This window comes from Dichomitus squalens, assembly GCF_000275845.1.
Source record: "Dichomitus squalens LYAD-421 SS1 unplaced genomic scaffold DICSQscaffold_6, whole genome shotgun sequence".
NCBI lineage: Eukaryota > Fungi > Basidiomycota > Agaricomycetes > Polyporales > Polyporaceae > Dichomitus > Dichomitus squalens.
Window position 1 is genome coordinate 953346 of NW_006766888.1, and position 15386 is coordinate 968731.

The 15386-nt window shown below is 54.6% G+C and overlaps 5 protein-coding genes across 5 annotated transcripts; 1 reads left to right on the forward strand and 4 right to left on the reverse strand.

Annotated features, from left to right (window-relative positions):
* Window positions 1-1377: 1377 nt before the first annotated feature.
* Window positions 1378-6173, reverse strand: DICSQDRAFT_167885 (uncharacterized protein; the record flags this gene model as incomplete). Its single annotated transcript, XM_007363493.1, has 5 exons — window positions 1378-1527; window positions 1602-1778; window positions 1862-1913; window positions 1997-2117; window positions 4187-6173. The coding sequence occupies 5 exons, from the start codon at window positions 6171-6173 to the stop codon at window positions 1378-1380; spliced, it is 2487 nt and encodes an 828-aa protein (XP_007363555.1).
* Window positions 6174-6612: 439 nt separating this feature from the next.
* Window positions 6613-8948, reverse strand: DICSQDRAFT_101924 (beta-glucosidase 1A; the record flags this gene model as incomplete). Its single annotated transcript, XM_007363494.1, has 17 exons — window positions 6613-6654; window positions 6723-6816; window positions 6882-6903; window positions 6960-7120; window positions 7174-7193; window positions 7246-7266; window positions 7320-7339; window positions 7403-7426; window positions 7490-7570; window positions 7627-7771; window positions 7822-7832; window positions 7888-7926; window positions 7985-8121; window positions 8179-8271; window positions 8332-8468; window positions 8536-8843; window positions 8903-8948. The coding sequence occupies 17 exons, from the start codon at window positions 8946-8948 to the stop codon at window positions 6628-6630; spliced, it is 1386 nt and encodes a 461-aa protein (XP_007363556.1). The 3' UTR covers window positions 6613-6627.
* A 569-nt stretch (window positions 8949-9517) lies between these two features.
* DICSQDRAFT_54341 (uncharacterized protein) lies at window positions 9518-10324 on the reverse strand (the record flags this gene model as incomplete). The annotated part of the gene is made up of 2 exons (XM_007363495.1): window positions 9518-9819; window positions 9874-10324. 2 exons carry the CDS (start codon window positions 10322-10324, stop codon window positions 9518-9520), a joined length of 753 nt encoding a protein of 250 aa, XP_007363557.1.
* Window positions 10325-10498: 174 nt separating this feature from the next.
* Window positions 10499-12081, forward strand: DICSQDRAFT_101929 (Mov34-domain-containing protein). Its single transcript, XM_007363496.1, has 6 exons — window positions 10499-10651; window positions 10739-10790; window positions 10852-11034; window positions 11097-11489; window positions 11548-11726; window positions 11782-12081. The coding sequence occupies exons 1-6, from the start codon at window positions 10512-10514 to the stop codon at window positions 11924-11926; spliced, it is 1092 nt and encodes a 363-aa protein (XP_007363558.1). The 5' UTR covers window positions 10499-10511; the 3' UTR covers window positions 11927-12081.
* Window positions 12082-12722: 641 nt separating this feature from the next.
* DICSQDRAFT_179081 (CTP synthase) lies at window positions 12723-15229 on the reverse strand (the record flags this gene model as incomplete). Its single annotated transcript, XM_007363497.1, has 12 exons — window positions 12723-13301; window positions 13369-13526; window positions 13583-13671; window positions 13727-13859; window positions 13912-14171; window positions 14222-14416; window positions 14470-14571; window positions 14628-14660; window positions 14714-14850; window positions 14913-15020; window positions 15083-15105; window positions 15183-15229. 12 exons carry the CDS (start codon window positions 15227-15229, stop codon window positions 12739-12741), a joined length of 1848 nt encoding a protein of 615 aa, XP_007363559.1. The 3' UTR covers window positions 12723-12738.
* Between the last annotated feature and the right edge of the window lie 157 nt (window positions 15230-15386).

Below are 15386 nucleotides of genomic sequence, written 5' to 3' on the forward strand. Positions count from 1 at the left end.
TGCCAGTATGATAATGATGTCGTATCGTCGTTCAAGATGTATCTTAATCGCAGCCCGCCCTTCGAATGGTACGGGATGCCACCAGCTGAAAAGTTCCTCCCCCTTGTGGGGGGTGCTTTCAAGAGTTCCAATTGACAGATGCAACTCGTTCCTCCGAATCCAGTCGTGGTTCACGGGGATCCACTGAGACTCGCAATGTGGTCTCTCAGCTGGCCTACCGCAGCAGCGATCAGCTGCTTGTCACTACATTCCGCCATTGTGTCACCATTCTGATTACTGGCCTGCGATGGCATTATCTGCTGTCTGTCCTCGCATATGCTATACAAGCTTTGCGCAAATTTCGGACTTGTGGCGAATGTCCTTGCAACCCGACTTCTATGTCCTAGTGACCATGTCCGCTAACCCTAAGCCTCAAACTACGTCAAACCAGTTTCCTAGATTGGAAGAGCTGCTCGAGAGTATATGCAAGTCGCGAGTACCGGGTACTCCACATTCCCCAGCAGCCCCCAACTCAGCTCGAGTCAAGACTGTGCAGACCTCACGGAGGGAGCAGAGAATGAAGTTCGCGGGCCTCGAGCTGGTGCCCAACTGTGCGCACAAGATGTGGCTGCAGAGCCACTATGGAGGTGTGCCGTGTGAGATATGCGAAGCGACGATGCCAAAGCATTACTTTGTGAGGACCTCGTCCTGCGTCGAGGCGGTACTCTGGTTGCTCAAGGGTTGCATGTGGCAGACCTGTCAAAAGTGCCGTATGGACGCATGCGGGAAGTGCGGTCCCGGGATAGAGCTAGGGACTTTGACTGGGCGCAGGTTTTAAATTGGGTACGTGCGGAATGGTGATGTCGTTTGGACACGGACTGATTGCGTTCCTACCCGTAGTGGTCTTCCGGCGCGTCTGCCTTCAAGCTCCAAGCGGTGCGGAGTTGAAAGTCGTTGTAAGATTGGGAAGTGCTGTAGTTTGCGAGAACGATAAACGACTGAATTCGGGTGCTTTCAGCACCTGGGTGGAATGGCGTACGAAACCAATCAGCACGTCGAGTGTGTTGTTTCTCACTAGCGTGGTCAATGTACCAGCTGTTGTCCTCTAATATCGCTTGTACGATCGATAAATCTTCACAAGCCCCTGTTGGCCATTGGACCGAGTACAGTACGAGAGTTAGGAGAAGACGCTGCAGAGAACAGGACTGAGAGATTGGCCGTTGAGATTTGTGCCCACTGTAAACGCAAGAATGCATATTGACAGTGAATGCGTACATGGCGCAACATACATTCATATCGTCATATGCATGTAGAGTAAGACAGCGATGCGGTGCGATAACAAGCTGACGATATTTTTGACATACAACGCCCATCACCCGGAAGCCACACGCACGCAATTTAGAAAGTAGAGGGCCGGTGTGCGACGAAGGTCGAGCGAACCTTCTGCACGCGATGGGGAAGGGGGAACTTGAGCTTGGGGACCAAAAGCTGCTTGATGTATGGGCGGCGAACGTCGTCGGTCTTCTCGATCTCTACGACGCGGAGGATCTAACCGAATGACGAGTCAGCGATCCTCACCGCCGGTTTCCAATCTGTAACCTAGGAAGCAAGCGGGGACGTACGTGGATGGACCGGAAGCGAGCGCGGTGGCGTGCGGCCATGTCTTGGTAGAGCGCTTTGACGGCATCAGCGCGGCTGAGCTCACGGAATTCCTTGTACATGTTGTGCGTTCCTGAACGCGAGTCATAGCGGAGCCAGATACCGAAGTTCTTGACCTTGAGGGGCTTCTTCTCCTGAATCTATAATTGCACGTCCCGAGGACGGCCGTTAGACCCTACTCCGCCTGCCACTTGAACGGCTGCAAGGGGGAAAAAATACACACAACGTTGACACCAATGATCTCACCACTGGCCTTCTTAACCTTCTTCAATTGCCTAATAGCAGAGTAAGCATCGCAGGTACGGAGTATGCCAGACTCCTGCGGGGACTCGGCATATAGCATGGATAAGGGTCGTACCTCAAGAAGTACCAGAAACGCGATTTCGCGACAACCTCGTTGGGTGCGAAGATGCGCATGCGGTAGATCTTGGGGGTGGGCTCATGCTCCGTAGGCAAGTGACGGCCAACGACCTGGTATTCTTGGAAAGGCATCTGAGAGCAGAGGTAACGAGAGTAAGCGCGAGTCCTTCATCCAGAACCCAAGGATGCAATCCAGCGTCGAATTCGGCGATCGAAGCGAGGATTTCCCATGAACAGGAAGCGTAGGGATACTAGGGTGCGTATCACGGCAACAGATACTCACTTTGAGAGAGGGACCGGCTTACCCTTGATGTTCAGCGTTGGCGTTGGCGTTGACTAGCCCGATACTTCCGCTACCCTCAAGCGCCGTGGAGATAGAGTTTGCTGACTTTGTCGGAGTCTCAAATCTAACGGGGGACGCTCGATCCTAGATAGGCGCCCTTATCGACAGCCTCACTGCACACCTCCAGACTTTGAAGTCCTCAGAATGCCAACTTGAGCACGATATAAACCAATGCGACCTCGCGATGAACCATTGAAGAGCGCCTGAGCTTGCATGAACCTCGACTGCAGTGCGATCTACCGCTTATAGAACCTTTCTCTTGACCCTGGCCGCTTATCTCCAGTCTAACGCTATGGCATCACTTTGAGCAACGCGACCGACTCCATGGTCGTGCTTGTCAAGCATGCGATGCTAGAGCAAATACCGAGGTCTGCCTGACTCACCGGAGTGTACTGGATGATGGTGCGCCACCTGGTTAATTGACACCGACATATAAACCACTTGGTTATCATGATATCGTACGTCTCCTGCGCCCCGACTACATTTCCAGTCATTTTGCACCAACTACTGACCAGCGAGTTCCTTAAGATCGTGCTATATAGATGCGCAACGTATTCGCAACAAGACACATCATCTTACTTTCCTCTCGATTGTGACGGCTTCGGCCATTCATCTCTACAAGACACCACCCTGCGATCGCTGTGTGGTAGGATGAGGTTTCGCCAAGTGGTCCAAACGAGGTTGGACAACGTCTTTTCGACGATGAAGAGGTTCGCAAGGCGAAGAGGAACTACACAAGTTTCTTGTGTCGGCGCAAAGGTCCGCCGTACTGATTTTACGTTCCCTGTAGGTCTCGGCTGAACCCATCCTCCAGATGCGAGTCGAGTGCACGAGCAAGAAGAATCCGAATACAGTACTTTGCAAAAAAGATTGCAGTGCGAAGCGCGCAAAATCCTGTTTGCCCCTGTTTGCCCACCCGGGGAAACGCCTGCAATGCCGGAAGCCTCTTTGCAGCATGGTCGATTTTCCAGCCACAAACCTACCGGATATATTCAGAAGGTCGTCATTCGGAGGCAAAGAATATCCTCGTGCATTTTTGTAGTAGGAAAGCGGACACGGACTCAAGCACGGCTTTTACGGACGGAGTCCTTATGAGCGTCCGGTTCCCGAAACAGACATCCTTGCCGTAGCCGACGAGTGACCAAACAGGAGCAAACAGGATTTGCGCGCTTCGCACTGCTATCTTTTTTGCAAAGCACTGTAATATAAATCCTGCAGAAGAACACGCCCCAGAATGCGAAGAAGTTGGGATAGTCGGATATGCAGGAGCTGCACTCCGACTTGCCAGTGCAAGATCCGGGACACGCATTGATCGCTGATGCGCCCGCGTATGAGGGTGGCCCAACGCAGATTCGACTACCACGTGATAATCACGTGAGCTTGTGACGCCCATCGCGGCGTTCCCCTCCCTTCGTATCGCGAGTGACACCGAACTTGGCTGCTGAGAGGGGCCTACAGACCCTGTAGCTAAATTCTGGACAAGCAGTACCCCGAACTTGGGGTGGAGGGGCAGGGGACCGGCCCTGTGACAGGTGTGACAGGAGTGGTCGAATCTGCACTGGGCCAACCTGATGTAGTGTTCTGTTATCTACGGGAAAAAATGATATTTGCGCACTCCTCATGGCATGAAACCTGCTGACCAATGTAAAGCGGCTTTCCGCCGTTTTCAATTGGTCGTATGTCATTGCAAATCATATCTATCTAGTGCATTCGGCGAGGTATCAACCAGTCGGCATCACAAAACAACTCAAAAGTACATGGTCTTATCCAGTTGTCACTTTAAACGGCGTTTCCGACACGATCTAACGTACTCCTCCATACCTCCCTCTAAGTACACTAACTGACCTTTCTTTACCGCGTAAACCTGCTCAGCTACCTCGGAGACAAAGAATTGGTCATGGGATACGACGAGTACTGCGCCGTTGTATTCTTTCAACGCCTCCAAAAGCGCCTCTGTCGTCAGGTAGTCGAGGTGGTTCGTCGGCTCATCCAAGACAAGGAGATGGGGAGACGACCCGAACGTCGCCAAAGCGAACGCGACGCGAACCATCTGGCCCCCGCTAAGGGAGCGCAAGGGCTGGAGAGCGTTGGCTCTGATCCCGTACTTGCCCAGATGCGCACGATATTGTTGCTCCGTGCACTCCGGATTCCTCTCCTTTATGAGGGAGAGAGCAGAGGTCTCGGCAGGGTACTGGTGGAGCTCGTCGACATGGTGTTGCGTGAAGTAGCCGATCTTTGCGGCAGGGTGTCGGGTGATCTTCCCTCTGATGGGTGCTAGCTCTCCGACAAGGGCCTTCACGAACGTCGTCTTCCCGCTGCCGTTCGCGCCGACAATCGCGATACGGGCATCTTGGCCAATGTTGAGAGTGACGTTCGATACCATCGGGGTCTTGGCGTAGCCTACGCTGACCTGTTCGACCTCAATGATCGCGCCGCCTTGACGGAGGGGTGTGGGATCGGGGATGGACCAGGTCGGTGGCTGCTCTGTCTGCTCAACCTCGACGCTGTCCCGAACGCTGGTATGGTAGCCCGCGCGGTCGCGGTTGAGCTTGAACCTGTGTCCCTTCTCGTTGACCTCCATACCAATGCGGTCCAGCTTGCGGTTGCGCGACGCCATCTGAGCCATCTTCTTGTCGTCCCCGCTCTTTCGCGCCTGCGCCATTGCCGCCTGGATGCTCTTCTCCGCCGCGTTCTTCTTCCGCTCAAGGGCGGCTGCCATGCGCTCCAGGTACTTCTGCTTGTCCTCAGTATGCTCGAGGTACTCGTCAAAGTTCCCAGTGTGGTACGTGAGAGCTTGGTTTCTGTATACGATAACCTCGTCCACGACGGCGTTCAGGAATGCGCGATCGTGGGAGACCGCTACGATGGTCGTATCGGAGAGCTGGGACAGGTAGTCCTGAAGCCAAATGATTGCGGGAAGGTCGAGATGGTTGGTGGGCTCGTCCAGAAGCAGGATGTCAGGTTCGATATGCAACGCCGACGCCAACGCGACGCGGATCCTCCACCCTCCGGAAAGCTCTCCTAGGGGGCGGTCGTGCCAGTCCACAGGGAAGCGCAAGCCCCTCAAGATCCTCCGTGCTTTCGCCTCCGCTGTCTCCTCCCCGTAAAGCTCCATAGCAGCGAAGAGCTCCGTCAGTAGCTCCTGAGCCTCGACCGTCGCGCGCGTGATCTCCTCCGGGGTCAGCGCCTCATCGTTTGCCACGACCATATCCTCCACGCGCTTCTCCTGCTTGAGGAGCTCAGTCCTCGCCTCCTTCCCCCTCGCTCCACTCCTCTCCAGCGCGGTCTTGTCCGCAGCCTCGAGGTGGTCCTTTGCCCTCTCAAGGCGGATCTCGCGCATGGCGCGCGCGATCTCCTCGGGATCGCCCGCCTCCAGAGCGCCCTGCAGGAGTCTGTGCTCCGAGCGCATGCGCGCAGCCTTCCGATCGGCATCCATCACGTAGCGCACGACGCTCTTGCCCATGTCGGCGCCTTCGAGCTGCTCGACGTAAAGCACGCGGACGTTGGATGGGAAGCCCGCGAGCTGGTTGTACCCGATGCACTTGAGAAGCGTGGACTTGCCGACGCCGTTCTGGCCGATGAGCCCATAGTGCACCCCGCGGAAAAGACGAAGGTTAGCGGAGGCGAGCAGGATGCGCGGGCCAATCGCAATGTGCACCTGCTTGAGGTCGATATCGTTCGACAGGGTCTCGAGGGTCTCGTTGTGAAAGCGCGAGACCTGTGAGGTCGCGACGAGTTCGGGCCTATTTCCGGGTTTGGGATCACCACCAGTCCCAGTGCTGTTAGACTTCGTAGAGTTGGTCTTAGAGTTCGCTTTGCGGGAGGTGGACATGTTGTGCTGAAAAGGCGAACGAGGTCCGAATTTCCATATTTGGAAGATTGTTGGCGTTGTTGGCAGAGAAGATTGTGAAAAAGTATTGGATAACTCACAATATGTCGGCCTGACGGCTGGTAGACTGTGTAGCGAAGCGTGTGCCGCGTGATTCCCAGGTAGCTGCTGGAGTTGGTTGTTCATCTGGCCGGAAGAGCATCTATACCCCAGTGTGCATCGCTTCGGCACCGGGGCCTGTGACTCAAAGCTCCGGACCGCAATGACACTCTCATGACCTGTCTTTCGTCGGCACCGGTTGCGCAATTCTGGGCCCACGAGGTTATATCGAGGTCAGTCCGAAAGCTCATCGTACGTAGTGAACTTCCATTCGGTTGCCTCCTTGACGAACCAGAAGCACTCAATTCGCATATTATAACCAGACAACCTAATCAGACCTCCTCTTTATGCCCATTTGTCAAGACGAAATATGCTCGTTGAACCACTAGAGCGAGGAGATGAGTATATGACATTAGAGCAAGACAGGCAGTATGAATAAGACGCTAGACGCACCTTCGTCAAAAACTTAGCAGAGTCTTTCGGCGTTCGCTTCTGACTCGAGTAGTCGACATATGTCACCCCAAAACGTGTGTCGTACCCATCCGCCCTACGAGCACCGCGGGACACGGTCAGCTATCCGGCTCGTTCGGTCCATAGAACCTTATTGCATACCACTCGAAGTTGTCCAGCAGACCTACAATCACGTTAACGCTGCGTTTGGAGACAGAGTGGATACTAAGGAACACGCACTCCAAGCAAAATATGACTTGACGGGAACCCCATCTTCGGTCACCGCCCGCAACAAAGCATTCGCGTAGCCCTCATAATACTCAATTCGGTCTGTGTCGTGGACGACTTCTTCTACGGGGCGCGTGTTCTCATACTTGGCTGCAAAGCCATTCTCTGTCACACTTGGAGAATCGTCAGAGCACCAGCAGCAAAGTAGAATAATCTTGCAACATACTATATCGGCAGTTGGTACGTCTACGCGATAAGATCAATCGAGAACATCACGGGCGAGATGCTCAAGACGTACCTTCCAGAGGTAGTTGAGAAGCTACGCAGCGTCAACATACTTGCCTTGTAACTCGCATCCTCGAAAACACTCACTGAACGGAAACCCTCCGGGTCTACCAGGAAGGAAGGAAAGTCCGTTCAGCTACTGTGGAAACCATTAGATTGAGACAACTCACATGTTTGAAGCCAAGGGACGTGAGCTGAAACGGCAACATCTCGAGTTCATTGAATCCATATCTATCCATGGGAAGAAGGCCCCAGACCTTGTGTGCCCAACTGCGATCCATCCGGTCGAGTGAAGGTGTACTTGACGTTGCCTTGTATTTCGTTATCTCCCCCGTCCTCTACGAGAGCCATATGAGAAGAACCGATTGCACCTGGTCTGGGGACGGTCACTTACGAACGAGCTGCGTGGTGTACGTGTTCAGTCCGAAGAAGTCCGAGGAGCCCTTGACGACCGCGAGTTCTTCCTCTGTGAACTCCGGCAGGCGATCACCGATGAGTTCTTTCACCGAGTCGGGGTAGAAGCCTTTGTAGATGGGATCCTGGGAGGCACGTTCAGATTTAGGAGTCAAAAGTTCGAGGCGAAGCATACAGCAAATCGACCTGAGATATGGCGTGGTTAAGAAGATGCTGTAGCAGGTATCGATTGACAACCTACCCAGCTTGAAGTCAATGCCACGTTGTGCTGCCTCCATATCTGTTCAGCGGTACTCAGTGTGGCCGATCTTGTGAGACTGGCCTGGGACAGTACGTACTCTCCGGCGAGTCATCCCACGGCAGCTGCCACTGCAAGTCGAGGGTGATACCGATCTGACCGCCTTGACTCGGCTTATACTGCTCGCGGTATAGCTTGACAGCATACGCGTGGGCAAGAATTAGGTTATGACCGACACTACGCACATAACGCAGATTAATGGCGGCAGAGAATGCGCAGGCAAAGTAGACGCACATCCAGTTCTCCGTATTCCCGGTGTGTCCAGGGGCGAACACGCCAGTGGCATGGCCCAGCACCGAGACGCACCACGGCTCGTTGTGAGTAATCCTGCCGTAGCAGTTAGTGAGCGTCGTCGTTAGGAAAGTACATGGATATGCGTGCACGAACCAGTTCTTGACGAGATCGCCGTAGCTCTCGAATAGCAATCTCGCATAGTTGACATAGTCCTTGACAATCTCTTCCTTGTTGAGCCAGCCGCCATATCGATCCTGGAGACCTTGAGGCAGGTCCCAGTGATAAAGCGTCTTGGCGAAACGTCCATGACATTAGGGTGGTTCTGAGAGCACCGCAAACAGAGGGCGCAACACTCACCACGAAGGGTGTGATATCGTTCCTCACGAGCTCCTCGACCAGGTCCCTGTAATGCTTGATCCCAGCGTCATTCACCGGGTCGTCTCGTCCGCCAAGGGGAATGACTCTGCTCCAGGAGACCGAGAATCTGTACGCCTTCACCCCGTACTGTTTCAGGAGTGCCACGTCCTCCTTCCACCGACGGTACGAATCGGTTGTGACATCGCCGTTTCCGCCATCTTTCGTGGCGCCTTCCCTATGCGAAAAAGTGTCCCAGATCGAAGGAAGGCGTCCGTCGACATCGACAGATCCTTCGATCTGGTAACTCGCTGGTGGACAGTCGTATGGTATCAGGAAGCATATTACTCGGAAGGTGTGGCAGACGTACCCGTAGCGTAACCCCAGACGAAATCGCTTGGCAACTTCGTTGACATAGCTATAGAATTGCGCGAAAGGGCTGTAGGATACCTCCACTAACGATTGTAGCATGATAGTGAACTATATGTACCTTCGCTTAAGGAACAGGAGCCGGAGTATTCTCGGGCAGGCCACAATTGCGTCTCATGACATCGAGCAGATGACACTTCGCAGGCACGACAACACAGCAGTTCTGGCGAATGGGCCGCGCGGGATATCAGAGTGGGGAGGCTTTGGCGTGGCAAGGGGTCAGCGAGAAGGCTTGAGACTATCTCGCGATAGTCGTGCACAAGCATAGAGACAATTATAGAGGTTGTGCGATGTGTAATACATTGTGGGGTATCAATACAAATAAGTAGGGATTCTGAATGGACCCAGAGAGGCATGAGAAGAGGACTGAAGAACGAGGCAATAGAACTCGCCTTTTCAGCGATTACTAAACACCACCCACCGAAGGCCCTCGACGATATCATCCATCCCTACACCCTTCTTCGTGAGCCGTTTACGGACGATCAGCGGAGCCGCAGAGACTGAGCGTGCCCATCTGCGTCAGAGAAGCTAGAGGGCTTGGGAAGACCTCCGCATACTAACCCTCGCTGCCTACTTGGGCGACGTTCGTGCTTGATCTGGACGTGTCCCTCTCACGCTTCGCTTTGAGTGCCAGCTCAAGTTGTTCGAATGCACTAAGGGTGACACTTGCACTCGACCTCGGTGCAGGAGTCGGGTCACTATCCCGCACGTCTCCTCGTATGTCGGCAGGCCACTCGCTCTTCTCGACGCCCTGCTTGCTCAGCTCAGCGCGAAGCGTGTCAATGGCTTGTATATAGTCTTGTCGAGCTTCATCGTAAAGGTCGTATACACAGACTGCGCAGCCGGACATGCAGCATTCTAATAGCGAGGGCATGAGGACGTGCCCAACGAACGATGAATGCTGGAACGTACCATCGTCTGCAGGTGGCTTGGGGGGTTCCGGCACAAAGAAACCTCGGAATATACGCCGCGTGTTGGTCCCTGCACCTGTATCTGTCCTTGAGCTTGCCTGCTGGGTGCTTTCCTCCTCTGTGTATGGTGCAGGGTCCGGCACAGCGCTGGACCGTTCGAGCTCTTGGATATCACGTCCATAGGAAGCCTTCCCGCGGACTGCGCGCTCCAAACGTTTGAACCGCTTTGTAAGATTCTGACCGCCCCGAGTCCGACGCTTCAGATGCGTCAATTTCCTCTGGTCGACGGCAGGAGTGCGGGAAGTGTACGACGAAGGCGAGTCGTCCAGTGCACTGGAGGGAACCTCGGTAGCTAGACTTCGGATGGTGACGCTATAGCGAGAGCAAGACACATGTGCCGCATCAAGGAGAGGCAGTCGAGCAAGGGACCGGGAGAGACGTGGGACGGACATTCACAACGTCGAGCATGTCGAGCTCCGTCCTCTCGCTCTCGCCCGCCGGATGACGCTCGCTTCCCACCCATGGGCGCGCCTACGGAACACGGGTGCTGGGAGAGGAAGGAGGTTCTCACGGATGCCATATACGCAAGCTGTATATGGTCTTGCATAGACTCGCCAGTGGCGGATGGACCGAGCAGCCATGGCGTCGGGCTCGGGGATCGCTCTCAAGACATTCAACCTCGCAAATGACATCAAGGAGCTCAGTGCTCAGGACGAGATCTTCAGATATGACCCCGTGGAGAACAGGAGGATAAACAACGAGAAGCCATGGGTCCGCGAGTGAGTACTCCTACCCTAATACGCCTCCGTTGGATACACCCTGCGGTGTTGGATTGAGCAGGATGCTGAAGAGTCACTGTCTGTGAGCCCACGGTACTTTCAGGTTTGCAAGATCTCCGCGGTCGCGTTGATCAAGATGGTATGCACCTTGTTTTCTAGCGCCACAGCTGGTCGTATGCTCACCCGTCCCATCCTCGTAGGCTATTCATGCTCGCTCGGGTGTACCCTACGAGATCATGGGAATTATGCAGGGAAAGGTCGTTGGACACTCCCTAGTAGTCATTGACTCCTTCGCGCTTCCCGTCCAAGGAACGGAAACGCGAGTGAACGCGCAGAACGAAGCGAACGAGTACATGGTCCAGTACGTCCAGGGCAGTGAACGGGTACGTGTTCCATTCCTTCCTCTCACGTCTTGTACTCCATACCAATATGAGTTACTCCTCAGGTACAACGCCTGGAGAACGCGATCGGCTGGTACCACTCCCACCCCGGCTACGGCTGCTGGCTCTCCGGCATCGACGTGAACACGCAAATGCAAAACCAGAAATTCCAGGACCCTTTCGTGGCCGTCGTCATCGACCCCAATCGCACCATCTCCGCCGGCAAGGTCGACATCGGCGCGTTCCGCACGTACCCCGAGAACTACACCCCTGCGGACGCTGCGAACAGCGAGTATCAGAGCATCCCGCTCAACAAGATCGAGGACTTCGGCGTTCACGCAAACCAGTACTACCCGCTCGAGGTGCAGATTTTCAAGTCGTCGCTGGACGCGGAGCTGCTTGGGTTGCTGTGGAACAAGTACTGGGTGAACACGCTGAGCCAGAGTGCGCTCATCTCGGCACGTACCTCTCTTTGAGCCACATCGTTATCATGGAGATGCTGATTCCCGGCTTCAGAATCGTGCATATGCCGCGAATCAGCTGTCCGATCTGCACCAAAAGTTGACCAAGGCACAAACCGCTGTACCCAGTACCCGTCCACCAGCCCCTGTGCTCATCGATGAGAAAGCCGTCATCAAGCAGAAGCCCCAGGACAAGAGGGAAGAGAGCGCCTTGTCGAAGGCGGTCAAAGACAGGTGCGACTGATATTCCTCCTCGGCCTCACATACGCTCATTGGGTCATACCTTCAGCGACAAGATCGCGTCAGAAGCTCAGCACGGTCTCATCGCGCAAGTTCTGAAGGACATCATATTCTCTTCACGTCTCGGCGGCGGCGCGGGGTCCTCCGCAGCGGACGTTAGAGACATCGTTGATACCGCTATGTCGATCGGCTGATCCGTCGGAGTGTGCGTCCTTTGAGGAGGGGCGGAGTTGGGAAGCACCATCTTGTAACATTCTGCTCGCAGTCATCCGTTCAGTGTAACTAGTATCGCAGCGCTGTCGACCTGTTACTCGCAATTAGAGTCAATTGTATCACATAATTCACCGTCATCGCAGGCAATCTCTGAGCGTGATCTTTCCTTTTGCCCGTGCCCTGCTCTCACTTTGACTCGATCTCCTATGCCTCCTCGAGAACGTTTACAATTTCACGTAACTGACTACGTAGCAGGCTGCGTAACCACGTATTCACGCAGTCGATTGATGGCGAAGCTCGCCAAGCTCTGTGTGTATGCAGCCACGCAGTCGTGTAACTGCGCGTCAATTGTAAGTTGCAATTGGAGTGCCCTCCGGCAGGAGTTCGGCGAAGGGCAAGGCCTAAGTCTATACATCCTGCAAAGCCCTTGAGTAGACTCTTTTTGCGCGCATCGAGAAAGGGATGAATAGTAGAGAACGTTTGGAATATATTCAATCAATTACTCGCAAGGACAGAACTTTGTTGCAGGGGCCACTGAGAACTAAGAATAGGATCCTTAGCGTCGCTTACCCGGCGACTCTGCGAGTACACGACTGCACGCTTGTGTTGTGACTGCGCAAGCGAACGCGCGACTGCGTGCATGCGTGGCTACGTAGCCAGTTGCGTGCAATTGTAAACACTCTGGCCTCCTCAATGATGTACAACTGGTGGTGATAGCATTTGTATTGCAAATCAATTAGACCTGGCAGAGTACAAGGAACTTCTGCAACATGCAGGACATACCCTCTGAACTTCATTGCTCCGAAGCCAAAATCGCCTCCTCCCCAGCGGGCCGCGGCGAATCATGCCTCAAGATCTCCTCGGCGACCATTGCCCCCTCGGGATGCGGCGGCTTGAAGCTTCTCGACTGCACCTCCAGCTGCTCCTCGAGCACATGCGACCCGCTCGCCGCGGCCACGAACCCCAAGAACGGCGGGCTCGGGTTCAGCGGGCGCGTGCAGAACTCGGGGTGCGCCTGGAACCCGACGAAGTACGGGTGGTCGGGGAGCTCGAGGACCTGCATGCGCTCGCCGCTCTCGCTCTTGCCGACGAAGCGCAGCCCCTTCTCCACGAGGCGGTCGATGTACTCCGGGTTGACCTCGTACCGGTGCCGGTGGCGCTCCCAGATCTTGGGCGCGCCGCCGTAGAGCTTGCGCACGGCGGAGGGGCGAGCGCCGGCGACGTCCGAGTCGGCTTCGAAGACGGTGGGGCGGAGGCCGAGGCGCATCGTGCCGCCCATCTGTGTACGCGAAATCTCGGGCATGAATATGATGATTGGGTGTTTGGTCTTTTCGTCGAACTCGGTCGACGTTGCGCCTGGACGGCGAACACAAAGGCAGGGAGGTGAATTGAGGACGCAACAAGACAGGGAAAGGAGACTTACCTTCGAGAGCGCAGACGTTGCGCGCAAACTCAACGACGGCGAGCTGGAAGCCGAAGCAGATACCGAGGAACGGGATCTTCTTCTCACGTGCCCACCTGATCGCGAGCATCATGCCTTCTGAGCCGCGCACGCCAAAGCCACCGGGAACGAGGATGCCACTGACGGGGAATGAGTTACCGATGTCCACCGAAGAGAGCGCTGAATTGGGACTGACTTTGCCGAAACGACGGCTTTCCACGCATCATGGTATTTTGCTGGGCTTGTGACCTGGGTATCAGGCTCCAGGTCGGAAGCATCCACCCACTGTGGATAAGCTGTTTAGATTCTTGGAAAAACACGCATGAGACTCGTTTCAAACCTTGAGGACCAGTTTCCTGTTACACCGGAAGGCAGAGTGTTCCAGTGACTTGATAACGGACATGTACGAGTCCTGCATATCAGTGTATTTGCCCACGAGAGCAATCGTCACGCTCTCGTAAAGACGTTCTTGTCTGGATGCGAGTCAAACAAATGCCAAGCGTGCAGAGCGTAATTCGCAGGTACCGTGTCGTGAGCTCACGCCAGCGCTTGGCTAATGAGTCGCCCCGCTCTTGCATCTCAGGAGTGATTTTGATAGATACGAGATTTAATCGCTTTTGGAGGTATTCGACGATACCTTGGGACTGGAGAAGGAGGGGAACGTGGTACACCGAAGAGACGTCATGAACGCCGACGACCTGTTCTGGTGCGACGTGACAGAACATGGAAATCTTGCTCTTCGTTGCGGGCTCGAGAGGTTTTTGTACGATTAGTCGACAAGCGATCTACACCAACGTCAGAGCACTCTCGGCAGAATGAGCGAAGTCTTACTGACCAAGTCGGGTAGTAGACCAAGACCGCGCAGTGCGTGTACAGTAGTCTGCGTTGGCTTCGTCTTCTGCTCACCGTGCATATCGGGGACCAGTGAGACGTGAATGAGGGCAAAGTTTTCATATCCGACACGGAACTGGAACTGTCGCATGGCCTCGACGAATGGCGCGGACTCGATATCACCAACGGTCCCACCCAGCTGTTCGGGAATGAGACACACAAATGCCGCCAAAAACCTCTACAAGACCGCACCTCGACAATGCAGACGTCAGGCTCCTCGCCAGTCTCATCGACGGGAATCTTCGAGACGCGCTCTATCCAATCTTGGATTGCGTTCGTGACATGAGGAACAATCTTTGCATGGGCGAAGGTGATGAACTGCAGTATTCCTGGACAAGTCTGGGGCATACCTGCACAGTCTTCCCCAGGTAATCTCCACGACGCTATACTCTCGGACTTTCAGCCAGGAGTCTTCCGTTTTCAGCTGAGCACGCACCTCCTTCTCAATGACCTCCCGATAGATCTTACCAGTAGTGATGTTGTTATCTCGGCTCAAGGTCACATTCAGGTAGCGTTCATAGTTTCCAAGGTCGAGGTCCACCTCGCCGCCATCGTTCAAGACGTAGACCTCGCCTAACATAGGCTTCGCGCTCAGAGAATGTCGGATACACGCGTGTTTCGTGCGATCATCTCACCATGCTCCTGCGGCCGCATGGTACCAGCATCGATATTCATGTAAGGGTCAATTTTGATGGCTGTGACCTTGAGACCAGTAGTCTTGAGGAGCAAGCCCGTGGAGGAGGCTGCAAGGATAGCTTGAACGCTTGTTCTATGGGAGGTAGAGATGGAGAGTCCAGTGGCGCACCGATGACCCCCTTCCCGATGCCGCTGACGACGCCGCCAGAGACAAGAATGTACTTGGTCATTGCAGGAGGTCGTGAAGGCAGAAGCAGAGTTCCGCGTACTTCTCAAAATTCCCCTTGCGCTTTTCCGTCGTCCTCGGGACAAACATATCAAAATAACGCGACCGCGACGCGCGTTATTTTATTAGCGTCTATCGGCTCTTCTCTTCTATCTGGATCCTATCTTTGACTCCGACCCACTTCGTCTGCCATGCTGCAGGTTCCATGTATCGATTAAGCATATCATTATTGAGCTGTAGTGTGTCT